Source organism: Sciurus vulgaris, assembly GCF_902686455.1.
Source record: "Sciurus vulgaris genome assembly, chromosome: 7".
In the NCBI taxonomy this organism is placed as follows: domain Eukaryota; kingdom Metazoa; phylum Chordata; class Mammalia; order Rodentia; family Sciuridae; genus Sciurus; species Sciurus vulgaris.
This window is the reverse complement of record NC_136467.1, coordinates 9,262,213-9,279,297: the sequence shown is the minus strand read 5'-3', so window position 1 is coordinate 9,279,297 and position 17,085 is coordinate 9,262,213. Positions and strand designations below refer to the sequence as shown.

Sequence of the window (17,085 nt, the reverse complement as noted above, 5' to 3'; positions counted from 1 at the left end):
GTAATATTGGACGGAAGCTTTCATTCCAGTTCATTCCAGCTGAGTTCCCTCAGCTCAGCCAGGCTTCGGCTCAGACTGCTCCCGTGTTCCTTCTCAGCCTCTTGCCTGTCTTTACTTCATTGTGTTCTCGCTACCCGAGATTATCAGGTGGTCCCTGTCAGAGGGGTTTAGACATTTCTCTCTAGCAGCCCAGGACGTAAGCTCCGAGGGCAGGGCGTTGGTCTTGCCCAGCATTGCTTCCCTCACGCCTCGAATGGATCCGGTCTGGTCCGTGTATACATTTAACAAATGCTTACCTTATGGCTGGTTAGCTGTGCAAAAGATGCAGAAAGGATTGGGTCAACCCCAGGGCATGTCTTACGCAGTGGCAGGAGGTGGAGTGCCGTGGCAAGGAGTGAGACGTGGTCACCTCAGGGGTACAGTCTATACTGCTGTCCAGGGGGGAGAGGGAGAGCAAGCCAAGGCCCACTGCTCACAGGGCTCAGCATCAGCATCCAGAGAGGGAGGCAGAGTGGGACGACTTGACTTTCCATCAGCCACAGGCTGGCGCCGGCCCTGATGACCAGCCTGCTCCCACTGAGCAGCAGCTCTTGCTCCAGCAGAGCAGCAGTGTCCACCTTGTGACTCTGAGATGCAGCGCCTTTTTTTGCCTTTTTACTATAGATTTAGATGCACCAAATACATGAGCCTCTTTACACATTAAAATTTGAATATGATCCACTTCACAGTTTTAGACATCATTTTATGTGATTTGAGAGAGAAAATCCACAGGCTTTCTAGTTCTTCCTAGCTGATGGCAGCTCTTCAGATAGGAACATGAATCGGAGGGACCGTTGTGTGCCCCACGGTTTATTGAGTGGAACATGGGATGCATTTCTCTCCAGCAGCTTATCCCAGCAGGTCAAATGCCTCAGAAGGAAGGGTGCTCTGTGTGGGGAGGTCTGTGTGGCTGGCCCCAGAGGACAGCCAGACATTGATGGTTGCCAAGTTGAGACCAGACACCAGTGAGTGCCCCGCCCGCGTTTGAAATCTGACTACTTCCAAAGCTGCAGCACATATGTAACAACAGCCTCACAGGCAAGGAAATGTGATTTTGAAAATGAAAAGCAGCGTGTTTTAAAGGGACCTTCTGTGGACAGATTTATGGGGATCCTGAGAGGTCATGACCCGGACATCTGACTAAATGGTAACCACAAGAATTAATTTTCCCCACGTTAATGGTACCTTGAAATCTTCAGATAGATCGGGCAGTTCTTATTATCTGTAATTTCTCCCCTGTCTTTTTCTGATACGACCTTAAGAACCGTGAGGGAAAGGCACTGGCACTTGCTTTGCTACTTTATCATTTCATAGGAGTGTATGCTACAAAAACAAAATTAATGTATCCCCCAGCCTGGAGTAAATTGTCACTGACTTGTGTAAGTGGATGCGTCCTGTACCCCAAATTAATTTAAATTCCTTTTGGTATCCACGTCCTGTTCTTAGAAGGAGGAATTTCCGGGTAACCTTGATCCAGATGATAATGATTCCTTTGAGACCTGTAGACGTCATTCCTCCAGGCTAAATAATTTCAGCTCTTTTTCCTGGGTTCCAGTTTCTGTCCTTCAATCTTTCAAGACCTCCCACTTGACTGAGGGATGGTTTTCACATTCGTGGGATACCCAGTTTGGAACAACGCCTCCCCCTTTACCATCCAGACGAGTTACCCTGATGCTGGTTCCAGTTCATCTACAGTACTTCCTGGTCATTCGTCTTTGTGTGTGGGCACACGTGGCCTGTGGCTTATTTTCAGCCGTATGAATCAGTCAGGTCGTTGTCCATTTTCTGTTTGTAAAGTCTGTTTCTCCTCTCTTCCATTTACCTTTTCCATAGACATCGTTTGGTTTGTTTCTGAGTAAAACAGACTAGGGGAAGAATGTGGATTCATCCCCTTGGCTGTGACCGGCAGATAGTTGAGTTTTGCAGTGAAACTGCACGTTCTTTAACCCACGTGTCAGTGCACTGACATTCAGAGAGCCCCAGCGGTGAGTCGCAGGGGGTGAGACCCTAGCTGTCCCGTTCCTGAGCTGGACTGAGTTCCCCAGCCTCCTCAGCCTTGTTTCCTCATATGTCAAATGAGCTCACGATGTCTGTGTAGCAGGGTTGAGCGGACCTGGTGAGGGATGTGTGTGGGTACTCGGTGCCATTGGAATGTGCTGAGTGTTTAAGACCTGGTTTTTTTTTTTTTGTTATGTGATTATTTGTGGAAATTTTATAGAGGATTTCCATTTTTCATCCAGTTTGAGAGTTTGTTAGTTCTTGGCACAAAGACATACATACTTACTGTGGTAATTTCATATAAAATATGTTCATATATCAGCTGTTAAAGAGAGATAGTTACTCTGACAGGTAGAACTGGGAGAGGAGGAGGGAGGATGCATCTGTCCTTCCTGTTTGTAACCATCAGCATGGCAGGTGGACCCGCTGATGAAAGAGGAGGGGAAGTGGGAGAAGCGGTGCGCCTACAGCAGCTGCGCCGACCGAGTCAAGTTGTGACGACTGAAGACCCTTGTCCTGCCTTGAGCTCCATGCGGAGTCAGAGTAAAGAGGCAGCAGTTTGTCTTTCAGATTAAGGATGAGGGCTGGAGGTGCAAGTAAGCAGTAGAGTGTGTGTGCTGGATGCAGTCCCCAGCAGCACTGAAAAGGAAAGAGGAAAAGAAGGACAAAGCATGATTTTGGCACTGGTGCTGATAAGGCCTCCGTTCTGGCCTGCAGGGCTGATGTTGCCAGAGATGTTTTTCATATTTTTTGTGTTGGTCTCCTTTTGTTGGACATATTGTGCCCTGCTGTGAATTCACAGGCCCCTTCTGTGGGGTCTGCCTTCTGGGTGGGATCATCTCATGAGGAGGCCCAACTTGAACATGCTCCAGAAACCCCCAGACTTGGATTCTAGGTCCACAGCGAGTCACTCACTCACTCCTTAGGGAGTTGGGGTGTTGGCTGTCCCATCCTGGGACTGTCTGGCCTCACCAGTGAAAATGCAAGAGGAATTATCCTCAGCCTTGCATTCTGCTTTGAAGTCACAACCAGGATTAGCTGACCCTGGAGGCTATTTTTAAGGAGGTATTTTCATGCGTTCCTTTTATCTTGATGTTTGTCACTAAAGTGTGACAACTCTTTTTTCACAACAGAGTTGTGAAAACTCTGTTCCTATCTGCCATTCATATAAAAGATCTTGTATTCCCCTTTCTGGGTTCTGAACCCCACGGAGGCCTCATTACATTGGTGCTCCATCTGTCTGGATGGGGATGAACGCATCTCCCGCTGCTTCTCCATCACTGCCCTCTACCTCTTTCTTCCTGCCTGGCTCATGGCACCCCTGAGCTTTGGGGGTTTTCAGTTCAAGTCTGACACATATTTGGATTTCAGCCTGCCTTTTGAAAAAGCTCATGGCCACAAGTGCCTGGCAAGGCCCCCACAGGAACTCTCCCCTGCCACCTCTCCCCTTCCCATAAAGCTTTCCTCTTGCCTCCCTGCCCTATCACTTGGAGAATAGCAGTGAATTAATACAGGTTGTAGTTTGTGGTGAGTCCCAGAAGCACCTTCATCTCCTTTAAATCTCACAGTGCTCCCATTTGACTCCTGAGGAAAGTAAGAGTCTTTGGCTGGGAAATATTCCCCAGTTCACATGCCCATGCGCTCAAGTCCAGTGTTGATTTGACTCTGAATGCTGCCTCTTGAGATGGAAGGAAAGACCCATCAGATCTACTTACTCACCACTTTCCCAAGCCATGGGGAGCACCATAATCTGGGGATCCTGATGACCAGCACTTCAATAAGGAATAGGGGTGACTGCCCTTGGGTGATTGCCCTGACCAGTAGAAGGGCCATTATACAGAGCTGTTAGGATTTATGGCAGTACATGTACAGAACAATATAAAATTATTCTAGTCCTTTATTTGTGCTCTGGCCTTGAGATCTCATTACTTTTCAGTTAAAATGCTCAATTTTCATAATGTAGTATTTCACATTCTCTGTTGTGCTTTTAAAACCAATATTGTCAAAACCATCAGCTCATTTTATTTTGCTGAGACCAGAGTGCATTGCTATCTGTTGTTCACCAGAAGAGCAAAAGCTAAAGCACTGTCTTCTCACTGCCCACAGCGCCCCATCATCTCCATCTGCTGGGGCCACAGGGACTCACGGCTGCTCATGGCCTCAGGACCAGCCCTATATGTGGTTCGTGTGGAACACCGGGTGTCCAGCCTACAGCTGCTGTGCCAGCAGGCCATCGCCAGCACCCTGCGAGAGGACAAGGATGTCAGCAAGCTGACCCTGCCCCCACGCCTCTGCTCCTACCTCTCCACCGCCTTCATCCCCACCATCAAGGTAGAGCCTGCTGCCCTCCCCAGTCTCCATCCTCGCCTCTCTGCCACTCACTGCTCGCCAAGTGGAGGGTAGGGACAGGAGAGATGGCAGAGGGCCCCAGAACAGATGCACAGGGCTCCTCTGCTTCACCAGAGTGCCCAGGGATGGCCCAAGTGTGACTGCAGAATCCTGCCACATCCTTCCATGCCTGCAGCCTGCCCTGAGCATCGCTGTTAGTGTCCAAGTGAGTTTTGCCTTGTATGGTGGGTTTACCTCTCTCATGGCCATGCTGATATTGCCAGCTTGACTCTGTCATCCTGATGGTCAAAGGAGCAAGTTTTATGTAGCACTACTTGTATACTAGACATTTTACCCTCCTTTGTAAAGATCAGTTTTGTTCCCTCCTGACTTCCAAGCAGAAACTGACATTATTCCCACTTGGGAAACCAAGAAACAAGTTCATAGAAGTGAAGTAACTTGCCCCACAGCTAGTGAGGCGAATAGGCAGGATGGGACCCAGTGGAATTTTAGGCCTGCTCTTCTCCCTGCTGTGCTGCGGGGAGACTCCCCAACAATACAGCCACCTGCCATCTTTCATGTTGACTGTGCCCCCAGAAACTATCAGGGCCACATGTGAATGCAGACCTGCTACTCATGTGCAGGTCCTTAGCATCCTAGGTCTCTTTCTGTATTTTATGTCTACTCTGAGTAAAATCAGATTGATTTGGTTACCTGTTTCCTGATACATCAGAGTTTTAGAATCTCTCATATGATTTTTTTCCTAGCTGTTTTCCGCTGACTCCACTCCAGCCATTTTCAACCTTGGTTATTATATCATATTAGAAAAAAATATAAGCCCAGGCTTACCCCCAGAGATTCTTATTTAATTGTCTAAAGCGGGATCCTACTTAGGTGTTGTCTGAATGCTCCAGGAGGTTCTCATGAGCACCCACAGTTGTGAACCTCTCTTCCATACCACATAGTTAACCTTTCCCAATCGACCAGCCCAGGATCTCTCAGAGCTACAGTGACTTCTCAGCCAATGTGCCCCATTCCTTCTCTGTGTGTCACTCTGGAGTCCCAGCTCTTCCTTTTCTGCCTGTGTCCTGCCTCTAGCCCCCAATTCCAGACCCCAACAACATGCGGGACTTCGTCAGCTACCCCTCAGCGGGCAACGAGCGGCTGCACTGCACCATGAAGCGCACGGAGGACGACCCGGAGGTGGGCGGCCCCTGCTACACACTCTACCTGGAGTACCTGGGTGGGCTCGTGCCCATCCTGAAGGGGCGGCGCATCAGCAAGCTGAGGCCAGAGTTCGTCATCATGGACCCAAGGACAGACAGCAAGACAGGTGGGATCCTTGCTGAGGGACTGAGCCCTTGTTCCCCTGTGGTTGTGGACTGTCATTACTTACAACCCATGCCAAGAGAGTGCCTTTTGTGAAGCGGGAGCCTCTGGTGGCTAGTGTGGAATATTCTGAAGCTCCTACGTTCCGAAAATCCATTTACGTGAAGAGGTCTCTTAAATGTGCTCCCTGACGGGTTAACAATGTTGTGTAAGGCATGGTGGAGTTGGAGCCGTGGCAGAGGAAACCAGTTCTGAGGGAACAGAAGGCTGGCCTGGGCTTCTAGCATGGAGAGCCCCCTTTTCCAATTATAGACCAAGCATTCATGAGTGCCCTAATGTCATGTTGAGAGGGTTTGAAAATAATGGGCTCTCTCTGGGTGGATGATATAATTGATATTTTCAGGGCCAGGGGTATGGCTCAGAGACAGAACATTTGCCTAGCATGCACTGAAAATAAGAAGAAGAAAAAAAGAAAGAAAACTTGAAGCCTTCAGCCCTGGCCTTCCACCTCTGCCCTTCACTGATCTGCCATTAACTGCTTGTTAGCTGATTACTAATGAAAATTTCCTGCTTGTCCATAAAGGTTTTTAACATGACCAATCACTCTACCCTTGTAAAAACTCCCTCCTATGCCGGTCCTCGTTGCTTAAAGACACTCTTGCCTGCCTCTCTCAGATCCTGGACTGTGATTCTCTCACAGGAAAGCACTTTGATGTTTGGTGCCACTTAGTGCTAGCCCAGTGTCCGCATACCCATCATTACCTGCAGCTCATTCTGTCACCTCCTGGGAAACCTTCCCTGTCACCTCTCAAAGAGTGAATAGCCCTGTCCTTAGTGCCCTTCCTTGACCTTGGGCTGTGGAGACCTGCTCAGCACACTGCAGTCATCATGCCTCAGATTCTGCTTTGTCCATTGAATCCTCGGACCCAGTGGAGAGAACTGAGCCATCTTTGTACCCCCTAGGCCTCACAAGTGCTTGCCCTTGAAGCAACACAGTTGGATTTAATTAGTTTTTATTAGTTTATACTTAAGTTTCTCCACTCCTTGCATCAGTTCACTGTCCTGCCCATTGGGCTATCCTCTGTCCCTCCTTATATCCCTCACGCTGCTGTGATGTGTGCATGACCCTGCTTCACAATGCAGTGGGCTTGTTGACCCCAAACTTCACTCGCCGGGCCAATGTATTGCGCAGTTGCTCCACCTGTCCACTGTGCATTATTCGCTCAGCATCATTGAGAACGTCCTGCTACCAGTGTTACTGTATAAAATCAAAAGCAATGAACTTCTACTTTAAAATATTGGATATTCATCATTTTTTTCTGTTTTTTGATTTATGTGACAAACTGGTACTGAGAACAGAGAGAGGAGGTAGAAGAATTGGGAGCTGTCGGGTCAGGAGGGGGAAGGTAGAAAAGAGCAGATATTAACACAGCTTCAGGAAAGGGAGAAGGAAAGCTGATTGGACACTGATTGGAGGTGTGGGAAGGGGGACAGGGAACGGGTCCCAGGCAGAGCCTGTGCACACGTTCTCACTGGCTGTCGGTGTCCCCAGGGCTCTTCCCCTGGTTGGGACTCTGCAAAACTTGTGCTGAGACTGAATGTCTGGAGCACTCCTGAAGAGCTGTCTCTTCCCAGGGCAGTGAGGACGGGCGTGGGGGCGCCGCGGCCGCAGCCTCCCAGGCCAGCCCTGCTCACAGCCTGACCTCATCATCCAAAGGCCTGCTTTCCTGGTGCTCACGTTAGTCAGCTTGTACCCAGCACAGTTGACTCAGTTGCTAACAGTCCTTTTGGGAATGAGATGTTTTATTTTTATAATTAAAAGTTGTAAGGCAAACCAAGTCAACAGTGCCTGTTTTATATGAGGTACTTTAGTCTCCTAGAGAGCTGAGAAGTACCAGGATTATCTCTGTTTTTAAGGAATTTGTAAATCCTTCTGTGAGATAAGACAAAGCACCAGGAAAGTTTAGTAAAGAAGTCAAGATTTAAATACCTCATGACAAAAATAGAAGCTGTGTCACAAGGCACAATGTGATTAATTGCCACCTGAATGGTATATATAAACTAGTTCAGAGAAGGAAATGATTCCTGTCTTGGAAAAGTGAAGAATTTTTCATCCTGGGAAGCCAACTAACTCTTTCAAGCCTATGCATCATTGTTTCTCAAAATGTGGTCCATGGGCCACTTCCATGCAGACCACCGGGGAGGCTTATTTAACATAAGTTTCCACTCTTTGTGAGTTAAGCTGTGGGTTCTCAGTGATTTTTATGCACTAAGGTTTGTGATCCACTGTTGTAAATGTTCTCCAAGTAAATTTTTTTAGCAAAAATTCACAAATTTTCAAAAGGAATCTTTATTAGAACTTGCTGTGGACTGAATTGTGTACACTCTCCCACCAAGTTTATATGTTGAAGTTCTGACCCCCAGTGTGACTATATTTGGAGATAGGGCTTTTAGGGGATAATTAAAGTTAAATGAGGTCATACGAGTTGAGTCCTCAACTGCCAGACAGCCCTTAATATCTGTGTTTGTCTACTGTGCACCTGAAAACTCTTCCAGCCTCATTATCCAGTTGCAAAGCTTCTTTCATCTGTTCAGCTATTCATTACAGCAGCACTCACTTCCTGGTACCAAAATCTGGATTAATCAGGGTTCTTTAGAGAAACAAAACTCATACTTTTGTGTGTATGTGTGTGTGTGTGTGTGTGTGTGTGTGTGTGTGTACTTGTGTGTGTGAACACGCATACGTGTGTGCATGTGGCTTATTAGTAGGAATTGGTTCACATAATTATGGAGGCTAAGAAGTCCGAAGATCAGAGTGTTGTCCCAGGTAGTTCCAGGAGAGAGCTCTTCCTGCTTTGCAGTGAGTTCTCTTTGTATTCACACAGCCTGTCCTTGGTGCTCATGCATTAAAAAGAGACCTCTCGCTCTGTATTTTCTTATAAGGTCTCTAATCCTATCGGATTCAGACAGATTGATCTACAGGCCATTACTTTTAAGTTTAGAGGTTGAAATAGAAAGTAACTTAGTAATTTTTCCTTTCACATTTTTATGCTATTTTCTAAGCAGAATTAGGCAGGGTTTTACCTACCATTGTCAAAATGACATGGTATTTTAATGCCCCAAGGAATGTACAAAATAGTCTGGCACTGTTTACTGCACTGAAAGTTGAAAACAAAATGGCTTCGCTGTTAGCCAGCTCAAAATCCCAGGCCAAGCGAGGGCCTGCTGACCGCCTCCCTGGAAACCTGCTTTGAACCTAGGAAAGCCCCTGTTGATCTAGATGTGCCAGTCTGTCCTTTGGTTTACAGCAGTGATCATTGTTAGAGTCTAACTGATTTAGCTTCCCTTAAATTTGCTGGATGGTATTTTGCAGATGAGATCTATGGAAACAGCTTGATTTCTACTGTGATTGACAGCTGCAACTGCTCAGACTCGAGTGACATTGAACTGAGTGACGACTGGGCTGCCAAGAAATCTCCCAAAATTTCCAGAGCTAGCAAGTCACCCAAACTTCCAAGGTAATCCCAGTCTTCGGGGTGTTTTCCCTTTTTTGTTGCTCTGGACAGGAATGTGTTTGTGCTGACAAATGAGTCCCATCAAAGCTGACACTAGGGGCACATTCTGAACCAGGTTTGATCCAGAATGCTGCCCAGTTCAAGAACAGTTTTTGCTTAAACAAACTTTGTTATATTAAAAAAAAAAAGTGGGGGGTACTGGGGATAAAGCTCAGTTGGTAGAGTGCTTGTTGCCTAGCATGCACAAGGCCCTGGGTTCAATCCCCAGCACCACCAAAAAAAAAGGAAGAAAGAAAGAAGCTGACACTTGAACATCAAGATCAACCTTTATTTTTCTCATCACTTTTTCTTCTAGGAGACTGTACTTGGAATAATTACAGCTCTTCTTTGTTTTCCTTCAGGATAGAAAAGACACCCGATGGGAAGTTTACCCAGGCCTCCGAATACCTCTAGGGGTTAGTAACGATGGTGGGTGACATAGGCTGGCCACAGTTCTCAGGTTTACTTGTTTTTTTCTTACAACTTAAGAAAAAGAAGAAAAAAAGGTTCTATAGTGGGTGCAGCGTGTTGAGGAAAATACCAGATTAAGTGCCTACAATGCTGTGATTGAGAAAACAATAGTAAACTTAAAAAAAAAAAAAAAACAGTTCCTAAGGTTTGTCTATAGACAGAAGACTAAGGGTAGATGGGGACAGGCCTGCTTGTCTTAGAGGAGAATACTGCCTTCCTCCTCTGCTGCCAGCATCGCAGGCAGTATGACCTTGGACGGAGATAGAGCTTCCTTATCTGTGGATGGTAATGGGTGGACCAGATCTTTTTCAAAATCCCCACTGACTTTACAGTTCCATGATGTGGTGCGAAATTAAGGTGTTTAATTAATTTGCATACAGATACAAACATACCCAGTGCCCAACTCTGAAGCAGCTAGTTCATTGGGCAGTTGATATACCAGTGTGTCCCCACCCAGTTCAAGATAAAAAACATGCCCATCATCAGGGAGAGTCCCCTGTGCCTCTTCCACTCAATATGACTTCTGTCATGATAGTTTATTTTTACTTGTTCTAGAACTTCATACACATGGCATCAATATGTATTCTCTTTATCTGTCTTTTTGCTTAACATAATGATTTTGAGGTTCACCTGTGTTATTGCATGTTTTTCTTCATTGTTCTGTGGAATTATTCCACTGTGTGAATATACTTATGTGTGTTTATTGTATTTCCCAATCAGTGGCTATTTAGTAGTTCAGTGGTTTGGGACTATTGTGAATAAATCCATATAAACATTCTTATACTTACTCTTTTTGTACATACATGCACTCATTTCTTGTGGTATACACTTAAGAAGGGAGAGGTGGAGCCATGGGTTTGATAATTGTTAAACTTCATGAAAACTGTCACACATTACTCCAAACTGACTGAACCAAGCTAAACTCCCAGCAGCAGCTCATGAGAGCTCCCCCTGCCTCCATTCTCACCCACAGAGCTGTTGTCATTTTAAAAATATCTGACCTCTTTTGGTGGGTGTGTAGTGATATCTCATTAGGGTTTAGTTCTAGTTTCTCTGACCAGTGAAGAGACTGAGCACCTTTTCATGTGCATATCAGCCCATCTGGCTCTGTGTCTCCTTTTGCCCATTTTTTATTGGGTTGTTTTTCTCTTATTGAGTTGCAAGAATTCTTTGTATATTCTAGATATGAGTCTTTAGTAAGGTGTATACTTAACAAATAGTCTAGCGTGTGTAATCCTTCTTTTATGGTTAGGGCATTTTGTGCCCTACGGCTGAGAAGATGGTCTTCTGTTCTCTTCCAGCAACTCAAGCATTTGAGCTTTCATAGTGTGTCTCAGATCAACTTCTAGTTAATTTTTTGTGTGTGGTGTGAATTAGAGGTGAAAGTTCATTTTTTCCCATTTAGATACCAGTTCTAGCAATCTGATTTTTTTCCATCTTTACTCTAAAATTTGTTAAAATTGTACTTAAAATTATGTACTTTCCAGCACTTCCACAGTGCTTGACTTGTTCCATTGGTTAATCAGAGGACACTAACTATATATAAGAAACTAAACCCTTGGGATATGGGTGTCCTTTTAAGGCTGCTGCCTCTCAGCTGGTCCCTTCCTCCTCCTCTCCCTGCCTGGAATCCCTCCACACCACAGCCAGGCTAATACCCTGGCTCACGGCTTTCATTAACCTGACCCCAACTCCCTCACTCCTCAAGAGCCTGAAGTTTCTCAGCAAGCTTGCAAGCATTATATATGAGGCTCAGTGTATCTTTATAGGATGTTATAACCTTATTATAGTCATTTTTAAGACACTTTTTTGAGTAGACTGGCAATGACATGTGCATCTCCATATATAAAGAAAGGAAGTGAGGAACAGAGCTAGAACCTGGGGTCAAAAGTCAGCAGAAAAACATTAGATTCACTGATCTGATGATTTAAATTTTGCAGGTGGTGAAGTGTTAGCTGAATCTGTTAAAATTCAAACTGTCATGGAAAGAATTTAAAAATTCATAGTGGCCTCAGAATGAGAAATGACTTCCCTTCTGGCATTTTCCCCAGGACTAATTATACACACCCCTGGCAGAAGGCATGTGGACATTTCCAAACTTATGCTAAAGGGGTAGAAAGTAAAAGACAGTTCTCTGAAGTTCCTTACAAATGACTCTCTTGAGGGGCCGGGGGATGTAGCTCAGTGTAGGCAGAGCGCTTACCTACCAGGTGCAAAACCCTGGGTTCAATGCCCAGTACAGAGAAACAAACAAAGAAATCTTCACCTAATTTCAACATATTTTCAGATGCTGTATTTATTATGCAATACGCAGTTGTCTTTCTTTCCTCGTGTTCCTGAAACCAAAGCAGGAGTAAGAGCTTTGTGAAAATAGAACGTTGGCCATGGAAAATTAATATTCATGGCTGACTGTGGAAGGGAAGAAGGGCTGGCCTTGCCACTCTGTGCGTGCCTGACCCTCCTCGCTTTGTCTCTGCAGGATCAGCATTGAGGCCCGCAAGTCTCCCAAGTTGCCCCGGGCTGCTCAGGAGATCTCCCGGTCTCCCCGGTTGCCTATGCGCAAGCCTTCCATCGGCTCACCCAGCCTGACTCGGAGAGAGTTTCCTTTTGAAGACATTACTCAGGTAATAGTAGCATATGGCTGAACTGCTCAACTACCTGGACACTCCATCTTCCCTCCCCTGCCTGTCTGCCCCACTCTCTACCTCACCTACATTCAGGGGCCTGGCTCTGCTCCATGGGCCCTTCTGTCTCTAGAATCTTTCTCTGGTAGCACTCTAACTTAGACACATCCACATTTCCACCTGTGCCCCTTCAAGCCAATTCTTGTCCTACAGTGACTCCCCATTGTCTTCAGAGAAAACCCCAGCCATGGCCCCACAGTCCAGCCCTGCCCTACTCCCCTGCCTCCACCTAGCCTGCGGGACACACACCTCTCCCCTGCCCCAGTCCTTTTGTTCTGCCTAGGTTACCCACTCCATCTCCTCATCCTTGTTTTTCCCACTGCCACTTCCAGACCTAACTCCCATGCCACCTCCGACACAGAGGCGTCCTGCCGTGGCTCAGATACTGTGTTGGCACATCTGGTGTCCATAACTGCCTTCTGATGCTTCTCAAGTACTTTTTGTACGCAAGTCACTACAAGCCCTATCTCCATTAGGTTTAAGCTCCTCCAGGAGAGCTGTACTTTATTCATCTGTGTTTTTGTGCCTGCATGCATGCACACCCAGATACACGCATGCATCAGCACACGTGCACACACACACACACACACACACACCCCTTGGACACAGTAATAACCTCTTAAAATGTTTTTAATTGAATCAAATGAGAAAACAGATAATCAGATACTTTAAGGACATAATGGTACTAATGCAATTAATGATTCCAAGAGAATTTTCAAGGAAAAAAGTAGATTCAGAGTTCATTTCCTTTTCTAGACCAGTAATTAGGGAAAAGCAGGGGCAAAGAAAACTGCCCAAATCACTTTGGTGGACTGTTCATTTATTTGTATATTCATATTATTTTTGAGACAGGGTTGCAATGTTGCCCAGGCTGGTCTTGCATTCCTGGGTTCAAGTGAGCCTCCTGCCTCAGCCTCCTGAGTAGGTGGGATGGTGGGCTCATGCCCCACACTCCCGCTTGGGTGGCCTTCTTCAGCTGCACACAGGGGCACGATAGGACAGAACCAGCCTCACTCCTTTCCTGTGCACCGCCATTAGGAAGGGGAGCCGCCATTAGGAAGAGGACCAGTTAACCTGGTCTTAAAAGTGACAAAAGGATGGCAGGAGCGAATGACAGTGCCAGTGAGCGTTAAGATTCTTACTGGGACTAATAAAATACATGGAAGTAGGCTGAGATTCTAACTTTTTCTTTTCCTTTTTTCCCCACAGCACAACTATCTTGCTCAGGTCACGTCCAATATCTGGGGAACCAAATTCAAGATTGTGGGCTTGGCTGCTTTCCTGCCAACCAACCTCGGTGCAGGTAAAAAAACTCATCCTGTTGTCTCACTGTCAGAAATCAGACTAAAAAATTCAGTTTCAACCTTTGGTAGCCCGAAGTGGAAAATGAGCTTCTAAGACAGCACCAGATTAGCCCATGTGTTCTACCAAACCTTGACTCCAACCACCATGATTTCAGAAAAATTAGAATTAATTTTTCAGATCAGTTTTGCTACTGGCACTTTTTTTTTAAGCTAATCCCTGACTTAAAAAAATAAGAGAAATACAAAAATGACAAAAATAGCCAAATTCTCTATCAAAGCTCTCAAGGACTTTTAGATATTCTGGCTTATGTGGGTACATTTTGGGACCAGTGTCCACAGTTTCTTTTTTTTTTTTTTTTTTTTTTTGGGTGCTGGGGATCGAACCCAGGGCCTTGTGCTTACAAGGCAAGCACTCTACCGCCTGAGCTGTCTCCCCAGCCACAGTTTCTTGAATCATAAGAAACATCTGAAAAAAATGAAGGAAAAAAGCTTTAAGGGATTTAAGAAGTTGGCTGACTGTTAAAATTATAATTCTTAGTGATAAATATTAATAAATTTCATTTCTCAGTACCAAATAAATGCCCCACCCATGACAAGTTTGAGACATAGAGGAAAACTGAACCAAGGGGACTGAAACTGGGCCAGAATGCAGACTTTGACTCTCACCTGCATCCTGCCCAAATAAGGAGTGATCCCTTGTCAGACTGACCTCAGAGACAAAGAGTTGACAGTGGCAGATTCTTTCAAAGCAGCTTCTTTCTGCTGGGCAGAGCCCTGTGTGGCTGAGAAGCTGTGGCCCCTCCCCCTCCTCCTCGTGTCCACCTGTCTCCCTTTACACACACTTGTCTCTCTCTGCCAGCCCAGTTCAGCCAGAAGGGCTGCGGCCCTACCTCACGTTGCCATGTCACCTGCTAATTTTTGAAAAATTCCAAATCTGTCTAAGATTTGTTTCCCATGCAGATCCTTTAATATAAATCATTCTTGCAAATCAGATATTTAAAAAAAGATCTATTGCTCTGTGTGCATCTTCAGAGATTTATTAAAGAGCATGCATTTGGATTTTTCATTTTGGGATTTCTTAATCTTCAGAGAAAAAGATGAATAAAAGTGAAGCATGCAAGTGAGGGCTGATGACGCCCCCTGCAGAGGGTGCAGAGAAAGCCTGTTTCCAGCAGCCTGGAAGCCCTCTGAGGACCACAGAAGTCTGTGCAGCTATTTGTCAGTGCCCTGTTGATGGAGACAGTTGATTTTTAATAAGCCACTGTTTAAACACCATTATTATCCCCACATCAGTAAGCTGAGAACTTAGCCATCTGCCTGTAGTAAATATTGAAAGAAGGAATGAAAGTCAGGCTTCACTTAATGGGTCTTTTCATTCTGCCCTTATTTCTTGTATGCTGAGCAGATCCACAGATGAGCCTGTAAGGATCTTAAAATGAGGGCCCATGAGAGCCCTTGGAGAAGTACATACTGCCCTGCTGCCCGTCAGCTGGGTGCCCCAAGACAAAAGCTCTGGAGTCATTGTCCTAATTGTCACCTTTTTAAAAAAGAGCTTTTGGGTCCATATGTTACTGTTATCAAGTTTCAAGAATTTTCCACTTGACTCTACTGGGGAAAAGATATTAACTCTTAGATGCTAGAAGGCATCCCATTAAATCTTTTCAAAGACAGTATATTGTGAACTTAAAAGGTGATTGTAGGGGCTGGAGTTGTGGCTCAGTAGTAGAACACTTGCCTGGCATGTGTGAGGTCTCTATATGGCATTTCAATACCACATAGAAATAAAATAAAAGATCTATTGACACCTAAAGAAAAATATTTTTTTAAAAAAGTGATTATAGTTCCCTGTATTGGATATTTTATTTCCTTTAATTAGAGCTGCCTGATCCATAAAAATTTTTTGGCATTTTTTGATTTTAAAAATTCATAATAGATCCAGAATTCAGAAGATTAAGAAAGATATGCAGTAAAAATCTCTTTCATCTTTACCCCAGAAACACCTAGTTTTCTTCCTGAAGGCAGTTTTGATGTTGTCTTCCTAATCCCTTCTCACATTTTTTATTTCCTATTCTTTGTCAATCTGGACAACAAAGAATAGCACTTCAGTGCATTAAATCTTAAGTCATATAGAACTGTACAGAATGATGTCACCAAAATTCATATTCTTTTTCTTTTGTGGGAAGAAGTGAACATGAGTCCCTTAGCCATCAGCCAGAGCACCAGCCTTCCATGGGGGTGCGCAGGGACAAGGAACTCCTTGGGTCTACGGTCCCGCATGCAGAGCTGTCTTCTGATGCTGGGGAGCACGGCCCTCCACTTCTCATCCCACAACTCCACTGACTGCTTTGGTTCTCCTCTATGTGTCTGTTCATTGTGTTCTTCTTCATCCGCACAGTGATCTATAAAACCAGCCTGCTGCATCTCCAGCCACGGCAGATGACCATCTATCTCCCAGAAGTTCGGAAGATTTCCATGGACTATATTAACTTACCTGTCTTCAACCCAAATGTTTTCAGTGAAGACGAAGATGATTTACCAGGTGTGTTCACATATGTTACTGGTCTGTCATGGTCCCTCTCTTAGGAACTTTTATATTTAGTTTCTTTTACACTTTCCCCTTAACACCCTCCCTCATCTCCCTAAATAGCTCTCTCCAGGGCTGTCTTGCTGCTGCTGTTGTTAATGCTGTTTGTGGCTCCCAGGGAGAGCCACAAACTGTTCGAGGGCTTCCATGCACTGACAGTGACTCAGTATAGAGACTGTTCTCTTTGCAGGGGAAGACGCCTGTTCTCACTATTCCCTACAGACCAGAGAACATCTAGGAGAGGGATCTGCACAGTAATAATAGGGAACTTGAGATGGAACCAGGTTCATGCAGCCAGAGGATAGTCGTATCTTACTGGAGACCTTAGTTACAGGGCGCAAGGGTAGACTTGACTCCTGATAAGCCAGCTGGCCACACTGCAGTTCTGGTGTGAGGTCAGCCAGCCTGTACCACAGCCTGTTAGATCCTGTTTCCTGCCCAGAAACTGGTTGCCATGTGGCAGTTACCCCATCCTTCAGGCTTCTGGGTCAGTGGAGGTATTCTCTGAGCGGGAGCTTCAAAGAACTCAACTGCCATTGTGCACTTCTTCTTTTTTTATTTTCCTTTGCTCAAAATTGGCCATTTTTAGATTTTATATACATGACTATACAAAATAAGGATCATAGGGTGCAAATAATTTTGAAACCAATTTCTTTTAAGTTAATAATGATTAATTTCATCTGTTATAAACTTATTTAAAAAAAAACAAACATCTTTAAATGGATCATCTTCCATTTTATAAATGTGCCATAATGCATTCATTTAATCTATTAAACATTTAATTTATTTTTAGG

The 17,085-nt window shown here is 45.1% G+C and overlaps 1 protein-coding gene across 4 annotated transcripts in view; it reads left to right on the top strand.

Moving 5' to 3' along the window:
- Positions 1-17,085, top strand: part of TULP4 (TUB like protein 4) — a 252,081-nt gene that overhangs the window by 225,887 nt on the left and 9,109 nt on the right. For all 4 annotated transcript variants that reach the window (XR_013764990.1, XM_079146763.1, XM_079146764.1 and 1 more), the window contains exons 8-13: positions 4,144-4,368; positions 5,464-5,698; positions 9,068-9,212; positions 12,199-12,343; positions 13,613-13,706; positions 16,103-16,246. Coding sequence is in view for 3 of the 4 variants with exons in the window: in XM_079146763.1 (XP_079002889.1) it covers positions 4,144-4,368; positions 5,464-5,698; positions 9,068-9,212; positions 12,199-12,343; positions 13,613-13,706; positions 16,103-16,246 (988 nt within the window). In the remaining variant the exon portion in view is untranslated. The remainder of the gene's footprint in view (positions 1-4,143; positions 4,369-5,463; positions 5,699-9,067; positions 9,213-12,198; positions 12,344-13,612; positions 13,707-16,102; positions 16,247-17,085) is intronic.